A 25,318-nucleotide genomic window follows, 5' to 3' on the forward strand; every position below is an offset into this window, starting at 1 on the left:
AAAAAAAAAAAAAAAAAAAAAAAAAAAAAAAATCCCAAAGTTGGAAAGAACAAGAATGAATCATTTTTCTTTGTTCTTGTTTATGGGTTTCCTTTAAGCAATAATTTCTAAAAAAATTATAAAAAATTCTCATTCAAAACATAGACTTTATCAAATATTCCACATTTCCCTAATGTTTGTCTAAAATCATGTCACATTATAAATAAAATAATGTTACAAAAATTAATATATAATATTATTAATTAATGTGAAAGCAAGAAAAGATGAGTCCTCTCCCCATTGGTTGCAATTATTTAAATCAATATTATTTTAATAATAATAATAAAAAAAAAAGATAGGTTAAAAAATTGCCATTTGATCCTTTTTAGTGGGGTCCACGTGTATTGCCACCTTTACCCCATAGAATGTTTCCCATTGGCCATCACATGTGATTCCATGTGAAGTGGGCCCTCCCTCGTTGCCCTCAACTAATTGTGTAATTAATTACTTTAATCAAATTTATGTATTTCATAATTAAGGGCAATATTATGATAAATTAATGAAATTATTTCTAATTTTATGATTTTTTTTTTAATAACATGTTTGGTTTTTTTATTCCGAAATTAGGGTTTCTGCATAGTTTATTCGAGTTCATTAAAATATAAATTTGTATACATACTCGAGCATGCTGGTTCGAAGAATGAGTGATTATATGTTTCTTCAACTCTTACCGACCATCTCGAGATGCTAACATCTTTCCCAAAACAAACCTGCCGACGCTTAGACTCTGATCGATTCTATCACCACACAGATCAAGTCAATGATAGATAATAACTCCCCCACATACAACTCAACAACTTTATTGTCGTGTACTGCGAAAAAAGTCATCACGAGTAAATAAATTTATTTTACTTAAAAGGGCGTAATTATTTATTTTCGCGACGTAACGACAACTTTAATCAAATTAACATAAAAGAAACAATTCCTCACTAGTTCCTATTTCACTTCACAAACTTCAACAATAATGTGTGGGGAAATTAAATCTCTATAAATTAAATAAATTTATAAATTCCAAACCCTTTCAATTAAATTATATTATATGTGTGGTCTTATCTTTCTTAAAAACTTACCACTAATAAACCAATATTAATATTTTAATATTTTAATGTTTTCAATTTCTTTTCCTTGTCTTCCTCAAATTAAAGTTCCCACCTTTTACTTGTTTATTGCATGCTAAGAAATTCGGGGCATCGTAAACGATAAAATGATAATGGGTTCGGTTTGAATTCAGATTTGAAATTTAGATTTATAGTTGATTGGCTCGTGACTTCTTAAGTAGAGTAAAATTCAAGATAAATAGGTAATGTGGTCATGTCGCACAGATTAAGGAAATGTCGGAGTCATCAAATATCAAACTCGAGTTCCAGATTCTAACATGAATTCTGGGTATAGTTCGTTACAGTTTGAATTTTGAGTTGTCTAATACGTCCTTGAAAAATTCAAACTTTTTAAAAAAAATTAATTTTTTGTTCAGAAGATTCTTGAATTTCAAAGTTCGAAGAAATTTAATGTTAATTATTAACCCTAGGTGATGATGGGAGGTGGGGTTTGCACTAAAATGACAACAACATTCAATACAAGAAATGATAGATACAATAGTTTACGAAAAACGCTATCGTAGACTTTTTATACCGTTTTTCGTCGTCGTGACAATCTATATTATTAAAAGTCTGGAACTTTTTATAGCATTTTTTTTATAGCTACAATGAATACTATAATAGAATATGAAGTTATAGCTTATACACATTGCTATGAAAACGTTTTATAGCGTTTTACAAATTATCAGATTTTGGCATACTAATACACCACACACTTAACGAGGTTATCAAGTAATTAACAATAAATTGAAGTTATCGAACGCTTAGTTAAAATTGTAAAAAGATTTTTTAAATGATGCATCACAAGTAATTCACTCGAAAGCAAAAGAATCAAACCCTAATTTCTCGAGTTCAACGACAACATATAGACATTCATACGTAAAAATCTAAATCTACCATTCATATGAGAAAAGATATTTGTATTTAATCGTTTCAGATATGCTCAGATATTAGCACAGTCGATTCGAGTCGTGTCGTTAATTAATCAAAATCAGATAAACTCGGTTGTATTTGCATAAAACAATTTAAGGGTTTTAACACACTGAATATTTATAATCAACTAAGACATGTTTTATATCTTCAACTTCCTAAGACATGGCTGCAACAACAGCTTCAATCTTAAACACTTTCTAACCTTTTTTAGAATCCTTAAAACGACGGTCGGCCGCCGTGAGCCCATGAATAAGCCTCCTGGTTCATTTGTCCGCCGCCGCCACCGCCGCCATTTGGTAGCAAATTTGGTGGTAAATTGTAGAGTGGTGGCATAGCTGACAGATCTCCGACTCCTCCTCCGATGCCTTGCGGCGAACCGTCGCCGGTGCCACCGCCTGCTGATGTATGCCCTTGTGCTCCTCCCCCGCCTTCTTCCTCCTCCTCTAGAGGTAACCTTTCGTATGTAGCGTTGGAAAACGTTGCGGCGATCACCATCACTGGCCCGGCAGCGGTGAGTGGCCCGACAACGCTACCGCCCACCACCTGCCCTTGGCCACCGGCTAAGTAGATCGTGAGTCCGGTCGAGCCAGGTGGGGCTGGTCCAGGGAGGAAAGTTCCAGTCAACGAGAGAATCTCGAACCGCCCTTGAAGGGTTAAGACTGCACCGGGCGCAGACGGTTGCCGGAGTGTAACGTTCGTCACCGTGCCGCTGCCACTAAGCACAGAAACCCCTAAGAATAGGATAAAAAGATTAAATTTTTCATAACCCATCGAAAATTAACATGACTACATACACAAAAAAACTAAATTTACCGTAACCCATTAGCTTAAACTTTTACCTCTTTGTCGCCGACGAGCGAAGTGAGCAACACTTTCGGCGATATCAGCTCCGTTAGAAATCTCCATGACATGGCTTTTTAGGGCATTAGGGCTATCTCTAGTAACAAAGATAGGTGGTTTAGGCTTATTCTTGGAGCCAGCCGGGCGGCCACGGGGGCGGCGCGTAGGGACTTCAACAGCACCTTCCTTAGGTTCATCGCCACCGTTATCTCTATCGTCATCGTCATCACCGCCACCGCTGTTGACAGCGCCGTTGTTGTCGTTCATGGAGATCCCCAGATCTGGTATTCTCATGGCGGAGGAGCTCGTCGATGTATGATCAACTCCGGGAAGACCCATCTGGCTGGAAGTCCACCAACGGTTCGCCATCTTCAACCGGAGCTTCAAAAATCAAATCTTTTTCAGATCTTGAAAACTTTGAGCCTTAAAAATCAAAACTTTATTTGTTTTTTTTCAGATTTGGGTGTGGAAGAAGAAGAAGGTATTGTGGGGATCAAAGGGAGAGGTGAAATGGAAGGATCAAGCAAAGGGAAAGTATCAGAGAGAGAGAGAGAGACTGAACTGATGATGAGAGGAAGAAGAGGAGAGAAAAGGCAAAGAGATGCCTAGATTTGAGATGGACAAGAGAGTATGTGAGGAGAGAGAAAGAAAAAGATATATATATATATAACGCCTCTAACCTGACGTAACAAATTAAGCTCACTACGGGCTGATATTGTACTATTTGGACTTTCTTTTACGAGCTTTCCCTTAATGTTTTAAAACATGTCTACTACATAGAAGTTTCTATCCAACCGATGTGGGATCTCACAATCCACCCACTTGGGGATAGTACACCTCTTAATGTCGGGCTCTGATACCATTTGTAACAACCCAAATCCACCGTTAGCAAATATTGAGAAATTATTCAAGTAAACAACTTCAATATACCTAAATATTTTGAATTTGTTTCTACTCATGATTACAAAAGTAAAATTAGAATCAGCATCCACTCCCGGAATGAAAAAGAGAGAAGAAAACAACCCACTGGAGATTGTCAGTTATATTAGGACCGTATCATCAAATATCAATATTATGAGTCATATTGTGATGGTCGGATCAAATTGTGGTTCGTTATATTGTGAGGGTCTAGTCAAACAGTGATTCGTTAAAATTGTGAGTCATATTGTGACGGTCGGGTTAAATAGCGGTTGGTCAAAATTGTGAGCGATATTGCAACGGTCGGGTCAAGGAGCGGTTCGTGTTAATGGGAGAGTGGTTGGAGGTAGTATGGGTAAAGTCTTGGGTAGTAGAATAAAAAAATGAAGAATTTGTAGGGTTTTTTTTTATTGTGTGTGAGTGGGGTGGCATGCGCTTATGATGGTGGGATGCACGTCCTTGTCTACCGTCCCCACTCACACACACACATACACATAGAGAAAGACATTAGGGTTAAAATAAAACATAATTTAATGGACAAACCTTTCAATTCAAATTTCTTCGAACCCTGTCCATATATATATATATAATATTTTATTAGCCGCTCGTTCATTGATTTCTCCGTCGATAATAGAATGATGAGCTTCCCCATTGGAACGGTATATGCTCGAGGAGCCTCTTGATACCTGCTAATCCAAATCGAACAACAACCAACCTTTAATCTTTTAGGACGAGGCACAAGACGGAACTCGAGGGTATGGGTTCAAGACTACTCTGCTTAGTGGGAATGAGATTCGGATGTGAAATTTGAATGATCTCGATCTCGGTCTCTTTTTAAATAACCATTTTTGTTAAGTGAGTGATTAATATATATCCGAAGAATTTGAATGGATAAAATTTAGCTCAGTAGGTAGAATAATCTACCAAAGTTTGATTCTTCTACTTTTGAATTAAATTCGCTTTTTTTTTTTTAATTTAAAAATTTAAGGTTCAGGATTCAGATCAAGATCTAAAATCTAGATTTGACACGTGATTGTCGTGACATTCTCTTAAATTATCTCCACCAATCAACACGAGTCTTTTTACATGTTTTGTCCTCACTCACATTTAATTGATTGTCCCGACATTCTCTTGCATCCTCCGCAATATGTCACATTATTTACTCCTCGCTTGTAAGAGTCCATAATTTACCTATATTGAAGGCGCACATTGTCAGTATAGATAAATTATTAGTGAAAATCGTCAATTTAAATTAATTCGAACCTTTTAACTTAGTATATACTTTAATAAAGTGAATTATATACTTAAATAGACACAAAAATGTATAATATATAGTATAGGATGATGATGAAGAGTAACACTTTGAATTACTAGAATATTTTAGGATGTCTAATCAAAATTAAAAGCTAATGAATCATGACTCAATAACTTAGAATTAATTATTAAAATGTCCTCATAAGTCATAGGTAAATTATGGCATATCAATTAATTTAACTCTTATAATATGTTTTTTAATTATATAAAATTATTTTTATAATAATAAAATCGCCTTTAAAAGTATAAAATAAACTATTAAATGACTAATAATTTTGATTAAATTTAATATCTTTTTAACTCAATTAAATATTGATGATGAGGATTGGCAGATATTTATGTTTTTTTTTTTATTATTTGAATTTAAAAATGAAGATTTAAATGCTGTGATGATTAATATATATTACAGTAAAGTGCTCTGAACAATGAAATTTAATAATTATATATAAAATATTAAAATATTAATACTTTAAAAATTATATATTTTGAAATTGAATTAATTAATTAAATATGAGAGAATAAATGAATTTAAGAGTTTAAGGACCGAAATCGACAAAAATAACATTTAAATAAAATTTGTATTATTTAATATATGTTATATTAATTAGTCATATTTTTCCATTAATAATTAATTAGAAGTAATATTAAAATTTATGTAATGTTAATTAAATTAAGTAATTTCAAATATTAATATTTCATAATAAATTTAAAAACAAAATTTATATTAAGTAGTTAAGGTAATATAAAGTATTAATTATAAGTTGAGTAGTTGACATTTAGTAAAGTCTAAATAATATGTCAATATTTAATATTAATTAATTATGTTATAGTTTTAGTGATAATAATATTATGAGACATTTTGACTTTGTATATTTAATTAGTAGTAAGTTTATTATTATTATTATTATTAATAATAAGTACGACATATCTTTTGGTATACTAAGTAACAATCTTATACTATAATGTTTTAGATTAAATTATTTTTACAAATCCTTAAGACTTTTTATAATCATATCTAATTCTCCGTAATATTCTAACTTTATTATAAAAAGTGGATTTATATATATTATAAGGGAAAAAAAATATTAAAAAGGAGACTATGGTTATCTGAATGTAACAAAGGTTTAGGTTATAGCCGTAATGATTAAGATTAAAATATTATTCGTGTCCTTAACTTTAATTACACCTTAGTTTAGCCTTTATTAAAGTCCTATTTCATTATCATTTTGTCTTTTAATTTTTTTATTATATTTATAAAATCACACTGTTTGTCCGATTATATATATTTTTTTTTGTTCATTTTTCTTAGTAACTTATAAACAAATCTCGTAATGAATATTCCTATTATGTCGATTTCAAAATAATATTATTGTTTGAATAAAAACGAGCGAATTCAGCTGTTGAGGATGTGTGTATAGTTGATTGTTGAAGTCTCATATTGACTAATTAAGGAAATATTATAAGTATATAAGTAGGGAACAGGGTCTCGGTTGATATGAAGATTTTTGGTAAACCAAAAGTAAGGCCATGAAATGGTAATATCATCCGAGTGTGAAGGGTCATTATTTCTATCATCAACTGCGTTACCGCTCCTTACACCCACACCTTCATTGTGTTGACTATGTTGGATGATGAAAGTCCCACGTCCGCTAATTTAGGGAATGATCATGGGTTTATAAACAAAGAATACTCTCCCCATTGGTGTGAGACCTTTTGAGTAGCCCAAAGCAAAACCACGAGAGCTTATGCTCAAAGTAGACAATATCATATTATTGTGGAAACTTGTGTTCGTCTAATAGACTACATGGAATACACATACATCGGTTGAAGTATATTCTACAAGAATCTTCTACTTCTATTAGTATAAGAACTTGACTCGGTGCTACCATGAGACATTATGGTAAGTCGGGTAGTGATGGTCGCTGTAACGCTCATATGTAAAATCCGATCCAATTCATGGGGATCTAAATAATTAATTTTCATGTCTTTTAGCTCGAGAATAGAAAATTTGGGTAAGATATTTAAAAACTGCCTTTTAAGATTTAAAAATTAATCAAATTATTATTATATAGACATATTTTCCCCTTCATTTATCCAATTTATACTTTTGGCCAAAAATTTTCCTTCCAATGTAAAACATGGTTAACGCCAAAAATTCTCCCGGCTGGGGTTCTGCTTCTGCAAGCAATCGGTCATCAGGTACGACAATGATCAATCTTCCAACCGGTATCTATAAATTTCTTTCTCACGCAAACAATCGAATTCTTTCTCTGTTTCTTTTCTCTTTTCACTGCGCTAATTTTCAGAGGGTTTTTTGGTTAACTGTCGTAGAATACAGATGGGTTTTGATAAGTTCAGTTCATCTTTGCTTTCTAACATTTCTTGTGGTTCTAATTTTAGTTTTATGCTAAGGAATGGAAAAATAGAGTGATCGGAAGGATTTAGGTTGCTTGTTGATGTTTAATTTTCATTAGATTATCGGTTTTTTTTATCCTGTTCTTCTGGATGTGACGTGATTTTCAGGTTGAAGTGTTATGGGTCTGTGATGATTTGTACATATGAATTTCTGCGAGATTTATGAGCGACTAATGTTGCATGTCCACTGTGTGTTGGGCTGGAAAATGTTGTGCCATTTTTAGTGTTGCATGCTTAGTTTCATATTCTGTTTGGGATTTTGTGTGGAATCTTCGTTATATTTCTTCATTTTGGGTTTCATCTGACGTATTGAACTGTATAAATCCGTTTGAAGATTTTCACTGAGGATGTTGAATGGGGTGTTGCAACAAATTAGTTCAAAAGATTGCATTCCTTGTGAGTTTTAACTCTTTTTTTAAGTGATATGTTCGGATCCCATTGATTATTATGCTTATGGTTTGTCTACCCACTAATCTCCGAGAAGCTTTCCCCGCCTCATCCCAAAGCCCACCGCTAGTAGATATTGTCTTCTTTGGGCTTTCTCTCAAGGTTTTAAAACACGTCTACTAGGGAGAGGTTTCCGCCCCCTTATAAAGAATGTTTCGTCCTTCTCCCCAACCAATGTGGGACTCTCCAATCCACCCCCCTTCAGGGCCCAATGTCCTTGTTGGCACACCGTCTCGTGTCTACCTCCATTCGGGGCTCAGCCTCCTCGTTGGCACATCACCCAGTGTTTGACTCTAATACCATTTGTAACAGCCCCTCCTTGGGCTTTTCCTTTTGAGCATCCTCTAAAAGTTTTAAAACGCGTTTGTTAGGGAGAGGTTTCCACACCCTTATAAAGAATGCTTCGTCCTCCTCCCCAACCGATGTGAGACCTTACATTTTGCTTACCCTTTAACCCTTCTCTTTGATAAGAGTAAGAAATGCCAAGTTGATTAACTTGTAAAGGAAGTATTAAGATAGGAAATAACAAAGAGGGAGCTAAATGAAGCTACCCTGATTTTTATTAAGAAGCATGAGCTTTGCTTAAGTGGAAACGAACTCTATCGAAGCGATCAAATTTGTAGTCTATCCTTTTATGTTTGTTGCTGAAGATCTTTTCGTCTAGTCTATCCTTTTCGTCTAATCTTAACTTGCTAGCAAATTGATTTGTTTAGGTCATACTGAAAATTTGCACTCATTGGAATGCTTCCCCAAACTTAAAGGGAGGAAAATGATGAAGGATAGTATTCATTCAGCTTTGGCAAGTGATGACATCCTCCTCGAAATCCTCCTCCGTTTGCCCGAGAAATCTGTTTTCAAGTTTATTCTCGTGTCCAAAAGATGGCTGTACTTGATTTGTAATTTTTCTTTTCGTCGTTGTTATGAAAAGCAATGGGGTGCACACAGTCGTCTTTTTGGCTTTTTCGTATGCAATTTTCTTTACATTGACAGGCCACAAGACGGGGTGAGGCGCCCGCGGTACGAGCCTGCTCTACCTCTACTTTCAACTTGTAAAGAGAGTGATGATCTAATGTCATCTGGAATCTTAAGGAAGCTTGGCTATTTTATTGACTACTCTGATGGGCTTCTTCTCTGTGGTCGACACCCGAAACATTATTATGTCTGGGATTCCGTCACCAAGTATCGACGCCAACTTCCTCAACCTCAAAAACACTACAAATATCTATGTACAGCGTTCATGACCGAAGACCCCAGCGAAGGTCGCGGAGATATCGTATATAGAGTTGTTCGGGCAAACTGTGAATGCAGAGTCGATGTAATCAACACCATCTCCATAGAGACTTTCTCCTCACTGACTTGGACATGGAAGCCATCCACTCTTGTTTGTTCTTCAGAGTTTGCTTTGAGCCCATGGACGGTGGGTACCGTGATCAAAGGAGTTATCCACTGGTTCGGAACATATCGAAGTTTAGCCATTTATGATCCCGGATTCGGAGAACGCCGCATAACTTCAATCAAGCTACCAGTCGGTCAGCTGACTCATGACTACGAGGACTCCATTTTAGGAGAGTCATCTGATCGGCTTTTGCAGTACGGTCAAAGCGGGAAGCATGGATTGGAGACATGGGTTCTGTACAAGGAACACGATAACTCGTTATCTCCTTTCGACACTCGTTGCGAGTACCGGTGGAAGTTACGATGCAAACTAAGCTACAAAGAGCTGTGGAAGCAGAACCCGAATTCAGGTATTCGGTCTAAAGAACCTCAAATATTATCGTTCATTCGTCGAAACTCGGACTCTGTTTTCATTAGGTTGGGATCAAACATCTACCAGTGTAACATCAGAAGCAAAACACTTGAAGTGATTCCTTACCATTGTGATGCTCTTTCGATCCCATGGGATTTTTGTAAAGTAGTGCCTTACTTTCAGAAGATCTGGCCCCATTCCCCTCTCCAAAACCCCCCAGACATATTTAATCCTTATGCTTCATTTTCTTGAGCTGCTATTTCGCATCAACTATGAGATGCGCCTGCTCTGTTGCCATTTTCTTCTTGTCTTAATGACGATTAGGTGGTTCTCCTTTTTGTTGATTTAATGAAAAGTAATTAGTTGAGATATGATCCTATTGGTTAATATTTAATAGATGAGATATATAGAATCTTGGATTGAGCCAATTTCTATCGAGGCATATTGATTCGAGGTCACTACGAAAGGGTTGATCAATAATGTAGCTCTTTCTTTCACGGGTCTACTTTCGCATTCCTAATCTAGTGGGGCTGGACAGCTTTGTTTGTCCCAGTTTGATGAATTGCAATCCTGCACAACGACATTGTTTGTACGCCCTTTGCTGTTCTCGCTCAGTGTCTGCAATGGCTGTGAAGACAGTTGTAAAAGCCGAGAACAAGTCTAATTCTGAATGAAATCAAAATCGATCAATTTAATTTATAAAATCATCTACTATTCACACAAATAATTTATTAGCTCAACAGAGAAATTTGAGAGACACGAGACACGATAATAATGATAAAATTTTAAATAAACGAAAGGGGGTCTAAATTGCAAATGATTTCAATAATGATTTGAAGGGCGAGGATGAAGGGTTGATTAAGTGTAGCATCCGACACACTTTTTGCTGAGACATGAAAAAGCATTTCCGTTGAGAGCGAGAGAAAAGAGAGGCTTGGTCGCCACAAATTGGCGCGAAATCAAGGGAACCACCGAACTTACCGGTCTTTCTGAACAATGTCGCTTCCACATTCCATCCGATCCAGATTCACTACCTCTCTCTCTCTAAAGCACACAAATTTTACTTTCTCACCTCACAATACCTTCTTTTCCTTCATTTTTTTCACTTTCCTTTCCGCCATTTCTTCTCGGAAATGTCTCTTTTCTGCATTTTGTTGCATTCCACTCCGACCCATCTTTTATTTTCTACTTTCTGATTTCAATTTAGCCATGAACTTGGCCAAATGGGCCATTTTGGGTCATTCTTGCTTTGATCAAGGTGAAGTTTTCTTTAGCCGTCGTGTCTCTGGTATGGTGTATGAATTAGGCAGCTGAAGTGTTCGACGAAAGTACCCAATCATCAACAAGCTTCAGATTGCAGCATTTGAAATGGTTGGTGAACTTCCATCAAATTTCTTGTTTGAATCACTCAAAAAAGAGCTATAGCTTACAGGTTTTATCTTTGGCTGCAATATCTAAAGAGTCACAGAAAGATTTGTTGCATTGTGATTTGATGCTGCTGACTAGCTTGCTGTTTATTTTTGCTGCAAATGTCGTTTAATCGATTTCAGTTCGTAGTCTTCGAACGGACTTTGAACATAATGAGTGTTAAAAGAATGTGGGAAGTTAATGGTTATAAGTGAAGGATCCTGCTCATAGAAGTATGTATTGAAAACTTTAGAAGTCCATAATTGGGATAGATGCCACTTCGCATAATTTATGTTAGCTTCTTGGCTTCAGAAGTAAATTTAAGCTATTATTTCTGTCAAAATAGTGAAAATGTGCTAGTTTCTGAGTTAAGGTTTTCTTTTCAACATATGCAGGGTACTCCAGTTAACATTATTGTAGGTTCTCATGTCTGGATTGAAGATCCAGAAGATGCTTGGATTGATGGACAAGTATCCAAGATAACAGGGCAGGAAGCTGAGATCGAAGCCAGCAATGGAAAAAAAGTAGGCAAAGATCTTTTCTTTCTTTTCTCTTTTTGTTTTTTTCCCTATTAGAATTAATATTTTACTAGAACAAGAGCATTCATAGGAAGATCCGAAGGCAAGAAATCCTACTACATAGGCAAACAAAGTACATCCACAGACTCATCAATTCCGCGAAATAAAAAGAAAAAAGAATGTTAGTTACTAGGACTCATAATTTCAAACTAGTAACTATGTGTGGATTTAGTCTAAGAAATGCATGTTTACCGCATACTAAAAATGTGAGATCTCACATTGGTTAGAGAGGAGAACGAAGCATTCCTTATAAGGGTGTGAAAATCTCTCCCTAGTGGACGCGTTTTAAAATCTTGAGGGGAAGTTCGGAAGGGAAAGTCCAAAGAAGACAATATCTACTTGCAATGGGTTTGGGTTGTTACAAAATGTATCAGAGCCAGACACCGGGCAGTGTGCCAGGAGGATGCTAGCCCACAAAGGAGGTGGATTGGGAGATCCCACATCGGTTGGAGAGGGGAACGAAACATTCCTTATAAGGGTGTGGAAACCTCTCCCTAGTAGACGCGTTTTAAAACTGTGAGGCTGACGGCAATACGTAACGGACCAAAACGGACAATATCTGCTAGTGGTGGGCTTGAGCTGTTTCAGAGGAAACTACCAACTTGTAGTCTATTTAAAATTTATCTTATTCATTTTTAGATTACGAAGAATGATGGAAATGAAGAGGACATTATATTTTGAAATGCATGTTTACGGCATACTGAAAGAATGATGTATCTTGTGGCCTCTCTTAGAAACGCTGCCAATCTCTGCTCCATATATCTCAACAAATATTGATTTGTATGTGCTATTTGGCATTTTAGGTTGTTGCAAAATTAGCCAAAATATATCCCAAAGATATGGAGGCTCCAGCTGGTGGTGTCGATGACATGACGAAGCTATCTTACTTGCATGAGCCTGGAGTTCTACAAAATTTAAAAATTCGATATGAACTCAACGAAATCTACGTAAATTTTCACCCTTCATATAGTAACTATCACTTTGTTCAAGAAAAAAAAAAAAATCATACAATATTCCTTCTTATTGCAGACATACACTGGCAATATTCTTATTGCAATTAATCCATTCCAAAGATTGCCTCATCTTTATGATGGTCACATGATGCATCAATACAAAGGAGCACCATTTGGAGAACTGAGCCCTCATGTGTTTGCTGTTGCTGATGTTGCATACAGGTTAGATTTCAACATGTTGTCCTGAAAAATTTCACATATCAACTATTAATATTTGTACAAAAACAGGGCAATGATCATTGAGGGTAAAAGCAATTCAATTCTGGTCAGTGGTGAAAGTGGAGCAGGGAAAACTGAAACCACAAAAATGCTCATGCGTTACCTTGCATTTTTAGGTGGCAGGGTGGCCACTGAAGGACGAACAGTTGAGCAACAAGTTCTTGAGGTATCATAAATGACTTTCATATCAAATCTTACGTAGTTAGCTTTTGATTCAAGTCTCATGGTATGTTCTTCCTTTAACTCTATTTGCAGTCAAATCCAGTGCTTGAAGCTTTTGGAAATGCAAAAACTGTCAGAAATAACAATTCCAGGTAAAATCGTGGAGGGTGAAAGTTAATAATGCATGCAAATTTATTACTAGAAACTCATTTAAGCAGCAAATTTTCATTTCTCAAATTGTTGCTGAGAATTATTCTCTTCATACAGTCGCTTTGGTAAATTTGTTGAAATCCAGTTTGACAAGCATGGAAGAATCTCAGGAGCAGCTATCCGAACTTACCTCCTCGAGAGATCTCGTGTTTGCCAAGTGTCTGATCCCGAGCGCAATTATCATTGCTTTTACCTCCTTTGTGCTGCACCTCAGGAGGTTCTCAGCAGTTTCTTTGTCACCGCTAACTAAGAATTTTAGATTATTTAGAACATTGAACATGTGATTTGGCATAGTCCTGGTTTGTGATATAACAGGAAATTGAAAAATACAAGCTGGGAAACCCCAAGTCATTTCATTATCTTAATCAATCAAATTGCTATGAGCTGGTTGATGTAAGTGATGCTCATGACTATCTTGCCACTAGAAGAGCTATGGATATCGTTGGAATAAGTGCGAGGGAGCAGGTATGGTATCAGCTGAAGCTTGTAACTATGTCCTAATTTTGAGCATAGATAGATATCATCTTATGTCTTTCCTCTTTTCTCTCTCTTTACTCTGTCAGGAAGCAATCTTTCGAGTTGTTGCTGCAATTCTTCATCTTGGAAACATTGTATTTACCAAGGGAAAAGATGTCGATTCATCAGTTCCAAAAGATGACAACGCTAAGTTTCATCTTAAAATGACTGCAGAGCTTCTCATGTACTTATCCTGCATTAGAATTGTGCTTCAAATATTTACATCTTTTTATATCGTGGGGGTTATTCATCTAACCGCGCTTGTTTTAGGTGTGATAATGCTGGCCTCGAAGATGCATTATGTAAGCGTGTCATGATCACCCCTGAAGAAGTCATAAAACGTAGCTTGGATCCTCAAAGTGCGGCTGTCAGCCGTGATGGTTTGGCCAAAACTATATATTCTCGACTATTTGACTGGTGAGTGCCCAGCTTTTAGAAAATGGCATCCACTTTAATGGCTAATCATTGAACTACACCCTGAAACGTTTATACAAGATTGAAACTAGAAAGAAATACTAAGTTCATATGGGTTCTAAATGTATTTTTTTCCCCATATGCAGGCTGGTTGATAAGATTAATGTCTCTATTGGACAAGATCCTAATTCCAAGTCCCTGATTGGAGTCCTTGATATCTACGGTTTTGAAAGCTTCAAAGCTAACAGGTAAGGAATAATGATTGTCAATATGGATCATGTGCATGTTTATGTGATTATATCCATGTAAGCTTTGTAGCTGTACTTTGGAAATTCTTCTAACTTAATTTCAGTATATGCTGTGCAGTTTTGAGCAGTTCTGTATTAATTTCACAAACGAGAAGTTACAGCAACATTTCAATCAGGTGGCTTTCAGATATCATTACTCCATTTAAGCACTCTAATTTTCTTTTTCATCAGTTGATATGCATTTTTCTTCGGTGTCCAGCACGTTTTCAAAATGGAACAAGAAGAATACACAAAAGAAGAGATTGATTGGAGTTACATTGAGTTTGTCGACAACCAAGATGTGTTGGATCTCATTGAAAGGGTAAGATATCTTTCATTTTCCTCTTTTTTTTCCATTCTATTCTATGACTTGTATTGCAAGTTTCAACCATGTAAACTTAGATGCATCAAATAGTTCCTTGAACATTGCACCATTATCAGACTAAAGGTGGGGAAAAAAATGCTTGAACTAAATTACATAGATGACCATTTTTGTAACAGCCCGAGGCAACTGCTAGTAGATATTGTCCGCTTTGGCCTATTACGTATTGCCGTCAGCCTTACAGTTTTAAAACGCGTCTATTAGAGAGAGGTTTCCATACCTTTGTAGAGGAGTGGATTGTGAGATCCCACGTCGGTTGAAGAGAGGAACGAAGCATTCTTTATAAGAGTCTGGAAACCTCTCCCTAACAAACGAGCTTTAAAACCGTGAGGCTGACAGTGATACGTAACGGGCCAAAGTGGATAATATCTCCTAGCGGTGGCCTTGGGCTGTTACAATTTTGAGTTAACTTTTACGAGAAAATCTGTTCAGATTTCAATATCCCTCTGTAGTTATGACTATGGTTTTGATGTATTCTTATACATTCGTATTATCATACTCTTCTGAAGTTAGTTGTGGTAACTTTATTTGACAGAAACCTGGTGGAATTGTGGCTCTCCTTGACGAAGCTTGGTAAGCTATTGTAATTCTAATTATGATCTAAAATATCACTTTTCACAGAGACTGACCATTATTAGTCACCGGAATTCCTTGACATTACACAATTCTCAGAGAAGTTGTGGCTTATGTGTGTTTTGTTTAACACTCTAATTCTTTTTCTTTCAGCATGTTTCCAAAATCAACACATGAAACATTTGCAAACAAGCTCTATCAGACTTTCAAAACACATAAGCGGTTTCTAAAGCCAAAACTTTCTCGAACAGATTTTACGATCGCTCATTATGCTGGAGAGGTAATATAAACTCCAAGACATAATTTTGTTCATGGCAGGGAAGATTTTACTCTTACAATTCAAGTACTTGTTTTCAGGTTTTGTATCAATCTGAACAGTTTTTGGACAAAAACAAGGATTATGTTGTTCCTGAACATCAGGATTTGTTAGGTGCCTCTAAATGTCCATTTGTAGCCGGTCTTTTCCCCCCACTCAAAGAAGAATCTGCAAAATCTTCCAAGTTTTCTTCAATTGGGTCTCGCTTTAAGGTAATTTTCTCTCAATCACCACAATAATTTATATGTGATATGAAGAACAAACAACAAATTCAAGCCTCAACCTTAAAGCGATGAGATCAATCACTTTTAAATGTATCATCCTAACTTGATTTTTCTTGGAAACTAAGATATCTCTCTGTGTCGTAAGTGTTAAATTCTATGTTTTGCAGCTACAACTACAACAATTAATGGAGACATTAAATTCCACAGAACCTCACTACATCAGATGTGTGAAGCCAAACAACCTCTTAAAACCTGCCATCTTTGAGAATGTCAACATAATGCAACAACTGCGTTGTGGTGTGAGTACTACTTTTCTTCTCTCTTATTCTGTTCTCTACGATAATTTCATGATACTTTTATAGGGTGTCTTAGAGGCAATCAGAATCAGTTGTGCTGGGTACCCTACTCGTCGTGCATTCTTTGAATTCATTAACCGATTCGGAGTTTTAGCTCAAGAATCATTAGAAGGAAAGTAAGTGTCTTTTTAAAGAATATTTTCCAGTTCTTTTTCACTCTCATACACAAACTTTTTGGTGGGGGAAATAGAGAGCAGCACATCTGATGTTCATTTGGATTTGATATTCTGCATTCTGAACCACCCTCTTTTTCTTGGTGAGCAGCTATGATGAAAAAGCAGTGTGCAAAAAGATATTAGAACAGCAGGGACTTAAAGGCTTTCAGGTAAAGAGTTCTAGTTCCTTCGAGCTTGTTAGTACTTCCGAAGCATGCAGTCATGTGTGGTGGACATGAGGCATATAGTTTAACTTGGATTTTGCAGATAGGTAAAACAAAAGTATTCCTGAGGGCTGGTCAGATGGCTGAATTAGATGCTCGGAGAGCAGAGGTGTTGAGTAATGCCGCAAAGACTATTCAACGACGCACACGAACCCATATTGCTCGTAAACAGTTTATTGCGTTACGAAAGGCAACCATACACGTGCAATCTAGATGGAGAGGTAAGCCAGTTGCAATAATTTGCCAGTATATGAGTTCTGTAATATCATTAATGTCATTTCCTTTTAGGAAGATGTTGAGGATTGTTGGGAGAGGAGTCCCACATCAACTAATTAAGGAGTTGATCATGGGTTTATATATAAGGAATACATCTTCATTGGTATGAGGCCTTTTGAGGAAACCAAAAGCAAAGCCATAAGAGTTTATGCTCAAAGTGGACAATATCATACTATTGTGGAGAGTCGTGGTTTCTAACATGGTATTAAAGTCATGCCCTTAACTTAGCTATGTCAATAGAATCCTCAAATGTCGAACAAAGAAGTTGTGAGCCTCAAAGGTGTAGTCAAAAGTGACTCAAGTGTCGAACAAAGGGTGTACTTCGTTCAAGGGCTCCAGAAAAGGAGTCGAGCCTCGGTTAAGGGAAGGTTGTTCGAGGGTTCCAGGGGTCTCAGGGGAGGCTCTATGGTGTACTTTGTTCGAGGGGTGGATTGTTGAGGATTGTTGGGAGAGGAGTCCCACATCGACTAATTAAGGGGTTCGATCATGGGTTTATAACTAAGGAATACATCTTCGTTGGTATGAGGCCTTTTGGGGAAACCAAAAGCAAAGCCATGAGAGCTTATGCTCAAAGTGGACAATATCATACTATTGCGGAGAGTCGTGGTTTCTAATCGAAGAACCACATTGTTTTAATTGATGATTTTTTTAAGCTTGCAGTCAAGTAGGTTGCTAAGGTTCTTTATTACATGCAACTGCCATGATTATAGGGAAACTGGCTTGCAAACTTTTCAAGAATTTGAAGAGGGAGGCAGCTGCTGTGAAAATTCAGAAACATGCTCGAAGATTTGAAGCGAGAACAGCCTATAAAAGACTACAAAGCTCAGTGCTTGTTGTGCAAACTGGTTTAAGGGCAATGGCAGCTAGGAATGAATTTAGGTTTAGGAAGCAGACAAAGGCAGCAATTATCATTCAGGTTCCATACTTGTATTTTCATCGATCCAAGCGATATCTTATTGTTCATATTAGATTAACTGTTTTCGTGTTGATATGTAAAATTACAGGCTCGATGGCGTTGCCATAAAGCTGCCTCGTACTATACGAAACTTCAGAGAGGCTCAATAGTTGCACAATGTAGATGGAGGGGGAAAATTGCTAGAAAGGAACTTAGAAAACTCAAATTGGTGAGCATTCATCAATTCATCATCTTGTATCGAATTTCATTGATAGCCATATGCTTGAAAATTTATCAGTTGGAATAACCAACCAAGGATGGGAATCAGCACTGAATGGGCTACAAAGCCTTGTTATAAATGACTGAATATCAACGTTAGCTTCAAAGCTTTACAAATAATTTTTTTTATCAGGCCAATTGGAAGGGGACTTAGGGTGATCCTAGTCAAGATTAGATATTACTTAGGATAAAAGAATAGCTTTTGACTTTAGCTATAGATCATGACTCATTGATTTAATATTACTTTTGTGGAGTGGTTGCCTTATTAAAATGTTAAAACTATTTGTAATGTGTACCAATATTATAAGCCGCTCATAACTCACTGCTAGCAGATATTATCCTCTTTGGACTTTCCCTTTTGGGGCTCAGCCTCCTCGCTAGTACATCGCCTGGTGTCTAGCTCTGATACCATTTGTAATAGCCCAAGCCCACCACTAGCAGATATTATCCTCTTTGGGCTTTCTCTTTCGGGGCTCAGCCTCCTCGTTGGTACATCGTTCGTTATCTATAGCATATATTGTTCTCTTTGGGCTTTCCCTTTCGGGCTTCCACACCCTTATAAAGAATGTTCGTTCTCCTCCCCAACCGATGTGAGATCTCACAAGGGTGCTTTTAGTATATAATAGGCTCCATCTGTGTTTTGTTTTCTAATCTTAAATCTCAAGTTTATTTGCATATTTTATGAATCTAAACAATATATCAAGCCTGTTCTCTGTTTCCATAGTGGGCAACTTAAAACAACTTCTTTCAGGCTGCAAGGGAGACTGGTGCACTTAAAGAAGCAAAGGACAAGTTGGAAAAGAAAGTGGAGGAACTTACTTGGCGCATACAATTAGAAAAACGCCTAAGGGTAATTTTACGTCGTTTTAAAATTAAATTTGATATGTTTTCCTTTACTAAAACTTATCCTTGGATTATGAACTATGAAAAATACTTCCTAATAAGGTATTCAGGGAGGTCCTTTTCAACTAAATCTAAAAGAACTGGTCAGTTTGAAACAATCAATTACTTGTAGTCTTTAATCCTTTATGGTTGACCCCAGAAACCATAGTTGTGCTGAGATATATATGTTTTGGCTGCTAAGCTTTGAATCATCTATGCAGACGGACCTGGAAGAGGCAAAAGCACAGGAGATAGCAAAATTACAAAATTCTTTGCAAGAACTGCAGGCAAAAGCTGACGAAACTAACTCATTGCTTGTTAAGGAGCGAGAGGCTGTGAAGAAGGCTGTTGAAGAAGAACCTGCTGTTATACAAGAAACCCAAGTGCTGGTTGAAGATACTAAGAAAATTGATGATTTGACAGCAGAAGTAGAAAGCTTAAAGGTAGTAATGAATTTTCTCATCATATAAACTGAATTTAGCTAAATCGTCTCTTGTTCTGAGCCTTTTCGTTTCCCTAATTGAGTTGTTATGCAAGTACTTGAAAGTCAATGGTTGACAATCTTCTCTTACGTTTATTTTACGACTTCTCAGACGTCGCTAGAGACGGAGAAAAACAGAGCGGATGAATATGAGAAAAAATATGGTGAAGTAGAACAGTCTAGAGAAGAACAACGTAAAAAGTTAGAAGATACTGAGAAAAAAGCTCATCAGCTCCAGGAGTCATTGACCAGGTAATATCATTATTATTGTAATAGCTCAAGCACACCACTAGTAGATACTGTCCTCTTTAGCCTTTCCCTTTCTGACTTCTCTCAAGGTTTTAAAAACGTGGCTACTAGGGAGAGGTTTCCACACCCTTATAAAGAATGTTTTGTTCTCCTCCCCAATCGACGTGGGATCTCACAATCCATATCCTTCGGAGCTCAACATCCTTGCTGGCACACTGCCTCGTGTCCACCCCCCTTCGGGGATCAGCCTCCTCGTTGGCACATCACCCGGTGTTTAGCTCTGATATCATTTGAAACAATCCAAGCCCATCGTTAGTAGATATTGTCCTTTTTGGGTTTTCCCTTTCGGGCTTCCTATCAAGGTTTTTAAAACTCGTTTGCTAACGAGAGGTTTCCACACCCTTATAAAGAATGTTTCGTTCTCCTCCCCAATCGATATGGGATCTCACACTTTAGGAAATTCATTTTATTTGTTTAACTTTTTGTTGACCTTATGTAGATAGAAAGTATTTAATCTTTACAAAAACCCCACTCAGATTTCCTGAATAAGAACTACTAATTTAACTTTCATGAATTGATTAACTGAACACTCTCTTGATTAGGCTAGAAGAGAAGCTTTCCAATTTGGAATCAGAGAATCAAGTTTTACGCCAACAAGCTGTGTCTATGGCACCTAATAAAATCCTCTCGGGACGGTCTAGATCGATTCTCCAGGTATCATCAGATATTAGCATTGTAGGAAAGATTAAGGCCTCAATATTTATATGTGAAATTTTTATGACAAATGACAGAGAGGTGCTGAAAGTGGTCATTATGGAGGGGAAGGGAGGACGCCTTTGGTTAGTAAAGCTTTTCTTGAACATAGAATTTGTTTGAATGAATCAATAAAAACTCACTTTCCTCATTTATTATGACTGAATCAGGATCTACACAGCCCTTCTATTAACCAAAGGGATTCAGAAGTAGAGGATAAACCTCAAAAATCACTTAATGAGAAACAGCAAGAGAATCAAGAATTGCTCATTAGATGTATTGCACAGCACCTTGGCTTTGCAGCAAACAGGCCAATAGCTGCTTGTATCATCTACAAGTGCTTACTTCAGTGGCGGTCATTTGAAGTCGAACGCACCAGCGTATTTGATAGGATAATTCAAACTATAGGCCATGCTATCGAGGTTCGAACCGATTGCACTTATACTTCGCTCTTTTCTGTATGTCTTTCTAATTTAGTGAATACAACACAATTCCTTTCCAGACTCAGGATAACAACGACGTCTTGGCCTATTGGTTATCCAACGCTTCGACGCTTCTCTTACTGCTTCAGCGTACTTTGAAAGCAAGTGGTGCTGCTGGAATGGCTCCACAGCGTCGGCGATCGTCGTCAGCTACACTATTTGGGAGGATGACTCAAGTTAATACACAAAACTTCACAAATCTTTGTTGTTTTATATATGAACTAGTATCATACTTGATGTCTTTAACTTGTTCTAGAGTTTTCGAGGAGCTCCACAAGGAGTCAGTCTATCCTTAATCAATGGTGGAACTAGCGGTGGAGTGGACACTTTAAGGCAGGTTGAAGCAAAGTACCCTGCTTTGCTTTTCAAGCAGCAGCTGACAGCTTATGTAGAGAAAATTTATGGAATGATAAGAGATAATCTTAAGAAAGAAATTTCTCCACTGCTAGGATTATGCATCCAGGTATGTACTATTGGAGTCTTTGCCTTATGAATTAGCTGGTTCACTTCTTTAGTTTCAACTCTTGTTCATGTAATATGGAAAAAGGCACCAAGAACATCAAGAGCAAGTTTGGTGAAGGGATCCTCTCGTTCGGTTGCCACCACGGAGGCGCAGCGTGCCTTAATCGCTCACTGGCAAGGAATCGTGAAGAGCCTCGGGAACTTCCTTAACACCTTGAAAGCAAATCATGTATGCAGAACCTCTGTTATTTGAATGATTTGAATTATTTTCTTTTGTTTGAATCATATAATGTCATTACAGGTTCCCCCGTTTTTGGTTCGTAAAGTCTTCATACAAATATTTTCTTTCATCAACGTTCAACTATTTAACAGGTATTCATCTCTCATTTCTTGTTCTTGAGGTACTTAACTAGGAACTTTTTGCAGTTAGCTAACATGTTTTCTTTCTCAACAGTCTTCTATTACGACGAGAATGTTGTTCGTTTAGCAACGGCGAATATGTCAAAGCTGGGCTGTCTGAGTTAGAGGATTGGTGTTATAAGGCTACTGATGAGGTACCTCGAATATGCCGCTTTACCTCGTTTATTTCTTTTAAACGGTTTCTGACTGACAAACTTAATGTACAGTATGCAGGTTCGGCTTGGGACGAGCTAAAGCATATTAGACAAGCGATCGGGTTTCTGGTATATCTCCCCATCCTTTTATTATGTAAATGTCCTCACTCAGAAAACTTTTCGAATCAGAAAACAGGAGACTAGGCTGACTTCTTGCTTTAATAATATAATAGGTTATTCATCAAAAGCCGAAAAAGACGCTGGACGAAATAAGTCACGATCTATGTCCTGTAAGTGACGCTAAGCATATTGTGTACAATGTTCATAACGTACGTTTTATGCAGTCATTCACCCGTTCCTCGTAAATTAATAAACCAAATTCTTCACTCACAGGTACTAAGCATACAGCAGCTGTATCGTATCAGTACGATGTACTGGGACGACAAATACGGCACCCATAGTGTCTCTCCTGATGTAAGATTTTACACATTGTATTCATCTCTTGTGCTTCATCTCTAGAGATTTGTGTATGAACCACTCTTGTTCATATTCATTGTTGCAAAAATTTCATAGATCTTTATTGTTTCTATATTCTCCTAGGTTATATCCAATATGAGGGTGTTAATGACGGAAGATTCGAACCATGCAATTAGCAATTCATTTCTATTGGACGACGACTCGAGGTCAGTATATACAACATTGTCAAAATAAAGAGCCTAGGAATGCAATTTACCCTTTATTTTACAGCCCAGATGGACTAGGATTGGATTCAAAGATCTATGGACTTTGCTGTTCAGCAGGATTTTAATGTAACAGCCCTATTGAGAGATCCCACCTCGGTTGGAGAAGAGAACGAAACATTCCTTATAGGGGTGTGGAAATCTCTCCCTAGCATATGCATTTTAAAACCGTGAGGCTAACGGCGTTACATAACAGGCCAAAGCAAACAAAATATGTTAGCGGTGGGCTTGAGCTGTTTAAATGGTATCAGACGCAGTCACCGGGTGGTGTGCTAGCGAGGACGTTGGGTCCCAAGAGAGGTGAATTGTGAGATCCCACATCGGTTGGAGAGGGGAACGAAACATTCGTTATAAGGGTGTGAAAACCTCTCCCTAGTAGATGCGTTTTAAAACCGTGAGGCTGACGGTGATACGTAATGGACCGGAGCGGACAATATCTGCTAGCGGTAGGCTTGGACTGTTACAAATGATATCAGAGCTAGGCATTGGGTAGTGTGCGAGCGAAGACGCTGGGCCCCAAGGGGGTGGATTGTGAGATCCCACATCCGTTGGAGAGGGGAACGAAGCATTCCTTATAAGGGTGTGGTAACTTCTCCCTAGCAAACGCATTTTAAAACCGTGAGACTGACGGCAATACGTAATGGGCCAAAGCGGACAATATGTGCTAGCGGTGGGCTTGGGCTGTTATAAATGGTGTCAGAGCCAGGCACTGGATGGTGGGCCAACGAGGATGCTGGGCCCCCAAGGGGGGTGGATTGTGAGATCCCACATCGGTTAGAGAGGGGAACGAAGCATTCCTTATAAAGATGTGAAAACCTTTCCCTTGCAAACGCGTTTTAAAACCGTGAGGCTGATGGTAATACGTAACGGGCCGAAACAAACAAGGTAGTGAGGCTGATGATTTATCTACTAACGGTGGGCTTGGACTATTATAGATCGTAAATTTATAATTTTTCAATTTTTATGGAAAAAAACTTATTAAAAGGCAAAGGAGTGAAGCAAATATGAACCACTCACTACCTTGTTTGTTTTACCAAACACAAAACAAAACAACCTTAACATGTTTATTGGTTGCTTGTACTGCAGCATTCCATTCTCAGTTGATGATTTATCAAAGTCCATGGAACAAATAGACATAGGAGACATCGAACCACCGCCACTGATTCGAGAGAACTCGGGCTTTAGTTTCTTGTTGCCACGAACAGACTAATGAACAAATCTTCGATCTCTCTCTCTCTCTCGGAACGTAAATTGTCGCGTTTCTGTCTGAACTGGAGCCCTCCCACATGCTTATTTCTTCCAGAGATTCTACAGATTCAAATATGGCGTGCAGTTTGAAGTGAAATGGAGCTCTACTGTGCCTGCAGAATGGCTAAGAAATAGCTCCAAATCAGTTGCGTAGCATTGTAGCCCAAATGTCTTTACTAAACTTTGTATGAGTTTTAGATTTTTTGAGACAGCCACTGAAGTAGAAGGCGGTGGTACCATAGATCTCATTTTCTTTGTACTTTAGTTGTATTTTCTCTGAGATTGTTTCCATTACCTTTATAAATAATAAGCCATCAGTTCAGAATAGCGTTTGATCAACCTGCTTCGTAACAAGCCATGCCCACCGCTAGCAGATTGTGATATCCCACGTTAATTGGGGAGGAAAACGAAACACCTTTTATAAAGGTGTGGAAACCTTTCCCTAACAAACGAGTTTTAAAGCTTTGAGAGGAAGCTCGAAAGGGAAAGCTCAAAGAAGACAACGTCTACTAGTGGTGAACCTATGCCGTTACTATATTGTTCTTTTTTAACTTTCCCTCAAAGTTTTTAAAACGCGTCCGTTAGGGAGAGGTTTCCATGCCCTTATTCGATGGGATCTCACATGCTTAAAGATTCATAAACTTCATATCAGCTTAGTTCGACTGCAGTGAGAGCTTGTATATTTAAGAATGAATTGATTGATAACCTTCATATGTCACCGTTACAAGATTTGGATAAGGATTCCAAATTTCAATTCAACACTTAATGACTCCGATAATCTCCTGCATCCTCTGCGATATGACTACATTACCTACTTATCTTGAATTGCTTCTAAAAGTGAAAACTGACTCCACAAACCAACACAGGTTCTTTTAGTATGTTTTTTCCTCGCTTATATGCTTTCTACCTATGAAAATTTATAAGAGAACGCTCAATATATGAACTTCCAAGTTAAGCGAGTTTTACTTGGAGTAATTTTATCCAACTTTCAACACTAGTCAAGTCGTTACTTAATCAATACTAGCTTGGTTCTTTCGTTAGCTAAGGTATTAATAATATTCTTGTCTACCCTTTAGTTATTTAGGTAACGTATGTAGTACATGAATAAACCGAGGTTGCATCTAAATGAGATTGATCTTGAGAATATGAAGGTTAAGAAATGCTCGAAAGAATTGATATTTACTACCTATACCAATAAGAGTTATGACGAAGAGTTTCATTTTTTTTAGTT

The 25,318-nt window shown here is 37.3% G+C and overlaps 3 protein-coding genes across 5 annotated transcripts; 2 read left to right on the forward strand and 1 right to left on the reverse strand.

Moving 5' to 3' along the window:
- Positions 1–2,111: 2,111 nt before the first annotated feature.
- Positions 2,112–3,525, reverse strand: LOC111450564 (AT-hook motif nuclear-localized protein 19-like). Its single transcript, XM_023090760.1, has 2 exons — positions 2,909–3,525; positions 2,112–2,800 (listed from the first exon to the last, which is right to left on the reverse strand). The coding sequence occupies exons 1-2, from the start codon at positions 3,276–3,278 to the stop codon at positions 2,286–2,288; spliced, it is 885 nt and encodes a 294-aa protein (XP_022946528.1). The 5' UTR covers positions 3,279–3,525; the 3' UTR covers positions 2,112–2,285.
- A 3,716-nt stretch (positions 3,526–7,241) lies between these two features.
- LOC111450857 (F-box protein At5g03970-like) lies at positions 7,242–10,094 on the forward strand. Of its 2 annotated transcripts, none has more exons than XM_023091150.1 (2): positions 7,242–7,367; positions 8,717–10,094. In XM_023091150.1, exons 1-2 carry the CDS (start codon positions 7,280–7,282, stop codon positions 10,000–10,002), a joined length of 1,374 nt encoding a protein of 457 aa, XP_022946918.1. In that variant the 5' UTR covers positions 7,242–7,279; the 3' UTR covers positions 10,003–10,094. The 2 variants fall into 2 exon arrangements, with proteins under 2 accessions (XP_022946918.1, XP_022946919.1); XM_023091151.1 differs by having other exon boundaries at positions 7,242–7,340.
- Positions 10,095–10,602: 508 nt separating this feature from the next.
- Positions 10,603–24,405, forward strand: LOC111450705 (myosin-11-like). 2 transcript variants are annotated; one of them, XM_023090946.1, is made up of 38 exons: positions 10,603–11,121; positions 11,553–11,681; positions 12,539–12,682; positions 12,765–12,910; positions 12,977–13,133; positions 13,223–13,281; positions 13,397–13,556; positions 13,655–13,804; positions 13,903–14,039; positions 14,126–14,272; positions 14,416–14,517; positions 14,636–14,693; positions 14,777–14,878; positions 15,474–15,511; positions 15,665–15,791; positions 15,869–16,039; positions 16,219–16,350; positions 16,414–16,523; positions 16,672–16,732; positions 16,830–17,007; positions 17,773–17,978; positions 18,067–18,186; positions 18,988–19,086; positions 19,340–19,561; positions 19,712–19,851; positions 20,451–20,562; positions 20,640–20,687; positions 20,772–21,023; positions 21,104–21,259; positions 21,340–21,546; positions 21,631–21,774; positions 21,847–21,917; positions 22,000–22,099; positions 22,172–22,228; positions 22,333–22,389; positions 22,493–22,573; positions 22,700–22,782; positions 23,926–24,405. In XM_023090946.1, exons 1-38 carry the CDS (start codon positions 11,119–11,121, stop codon positions 24,047–24,049), a joined length of 4,590 nt encoding a protein of 1,529 aa, XP_022946714.1. In that variant the 5' UTR covers positions 10,603–11,118; the 3' UTR covers positions 24,050–24,405. The 2 variants fall into 2 exon arrangements, with proteins under 2 accessions (XP_022946714.1, XP_022946713.1); XM_023090945.1 differs by lacking the exon at positions 10,603–11,121 and having other exon boundaries at positions 11,547–11,681.
- The last annotated feature ends 913 nt before the right edge of the window (positions 24,406–25,318 follow it).

Source organism: Cucurbita moschata, unplaced genomic scaffold (assembly GCF_002738365.1).
Source record: "Cucurbita moschata cultivar Rifu unplaced genomic scaffold, Cmos_1.0 Cmo_Scf00012, whole genome shotgun sequence".
Classification (NCBI taxonomy): Eukaryota; Viridiplantae; Streptophyta; class Magnoliopsida; order Cucurbitales; family Cucurbitaceae; genus Cucurbita; species Cucurbita moschata.

Bases quoted from the DNA above. Each gene is read 5' to 3' on its own strand.
- LOC111450705 (XM_023090945.1), top strand. From the start codon at position 11,547: ATGCAGGGTACTCCAGTTAACATTATTGTAGGTTCTCATGTCTGGATT. The intron at 19,562-19,711 runs GTAGTAATGAAT...ACGACTTCTCAG, and splicing joins CAGAAGTAGAAAGCTTAAAG to ACGTCGCTAGAGACGGAGAA. The intron at 20,563-20,639 runs GTATCATCAGAT...GACAAATGACAG, and splicing joins GGTCTAGATCGATTCTCCAG to AGAGGTGCTGAAAGTGGTCA.
- LOC111450564 (XM_023090760.1), bottom strand. From the start codon at position 3,278: ATGGCGAACCGTTGGTGGACTTCCAGCCAGATGGGTCTTCCCGGAGTT. The intron at 2,801-2,908 runs GTAAAAGTTTAA...TCCTATTCTTAG, and splicing joins CGCTCGTCGGCGACAAAGAG to GGGTTTCTGTGCTTAGTGGC.
- LOC111450857 (XM_023091150.1), top strand. From the start codon at position 7,280: ATGGTTAACGCCAAAAATTCTCCCGGCTGGGGTTCTGCTTCTGCAAGC. The intron at 7,368-8,716 runs GTATCTATAAAT...TGATTTGTTTAG, and splicing joins AATGATCAATCTTCCAACCG to GTCATACTGAAAATTTGCAC.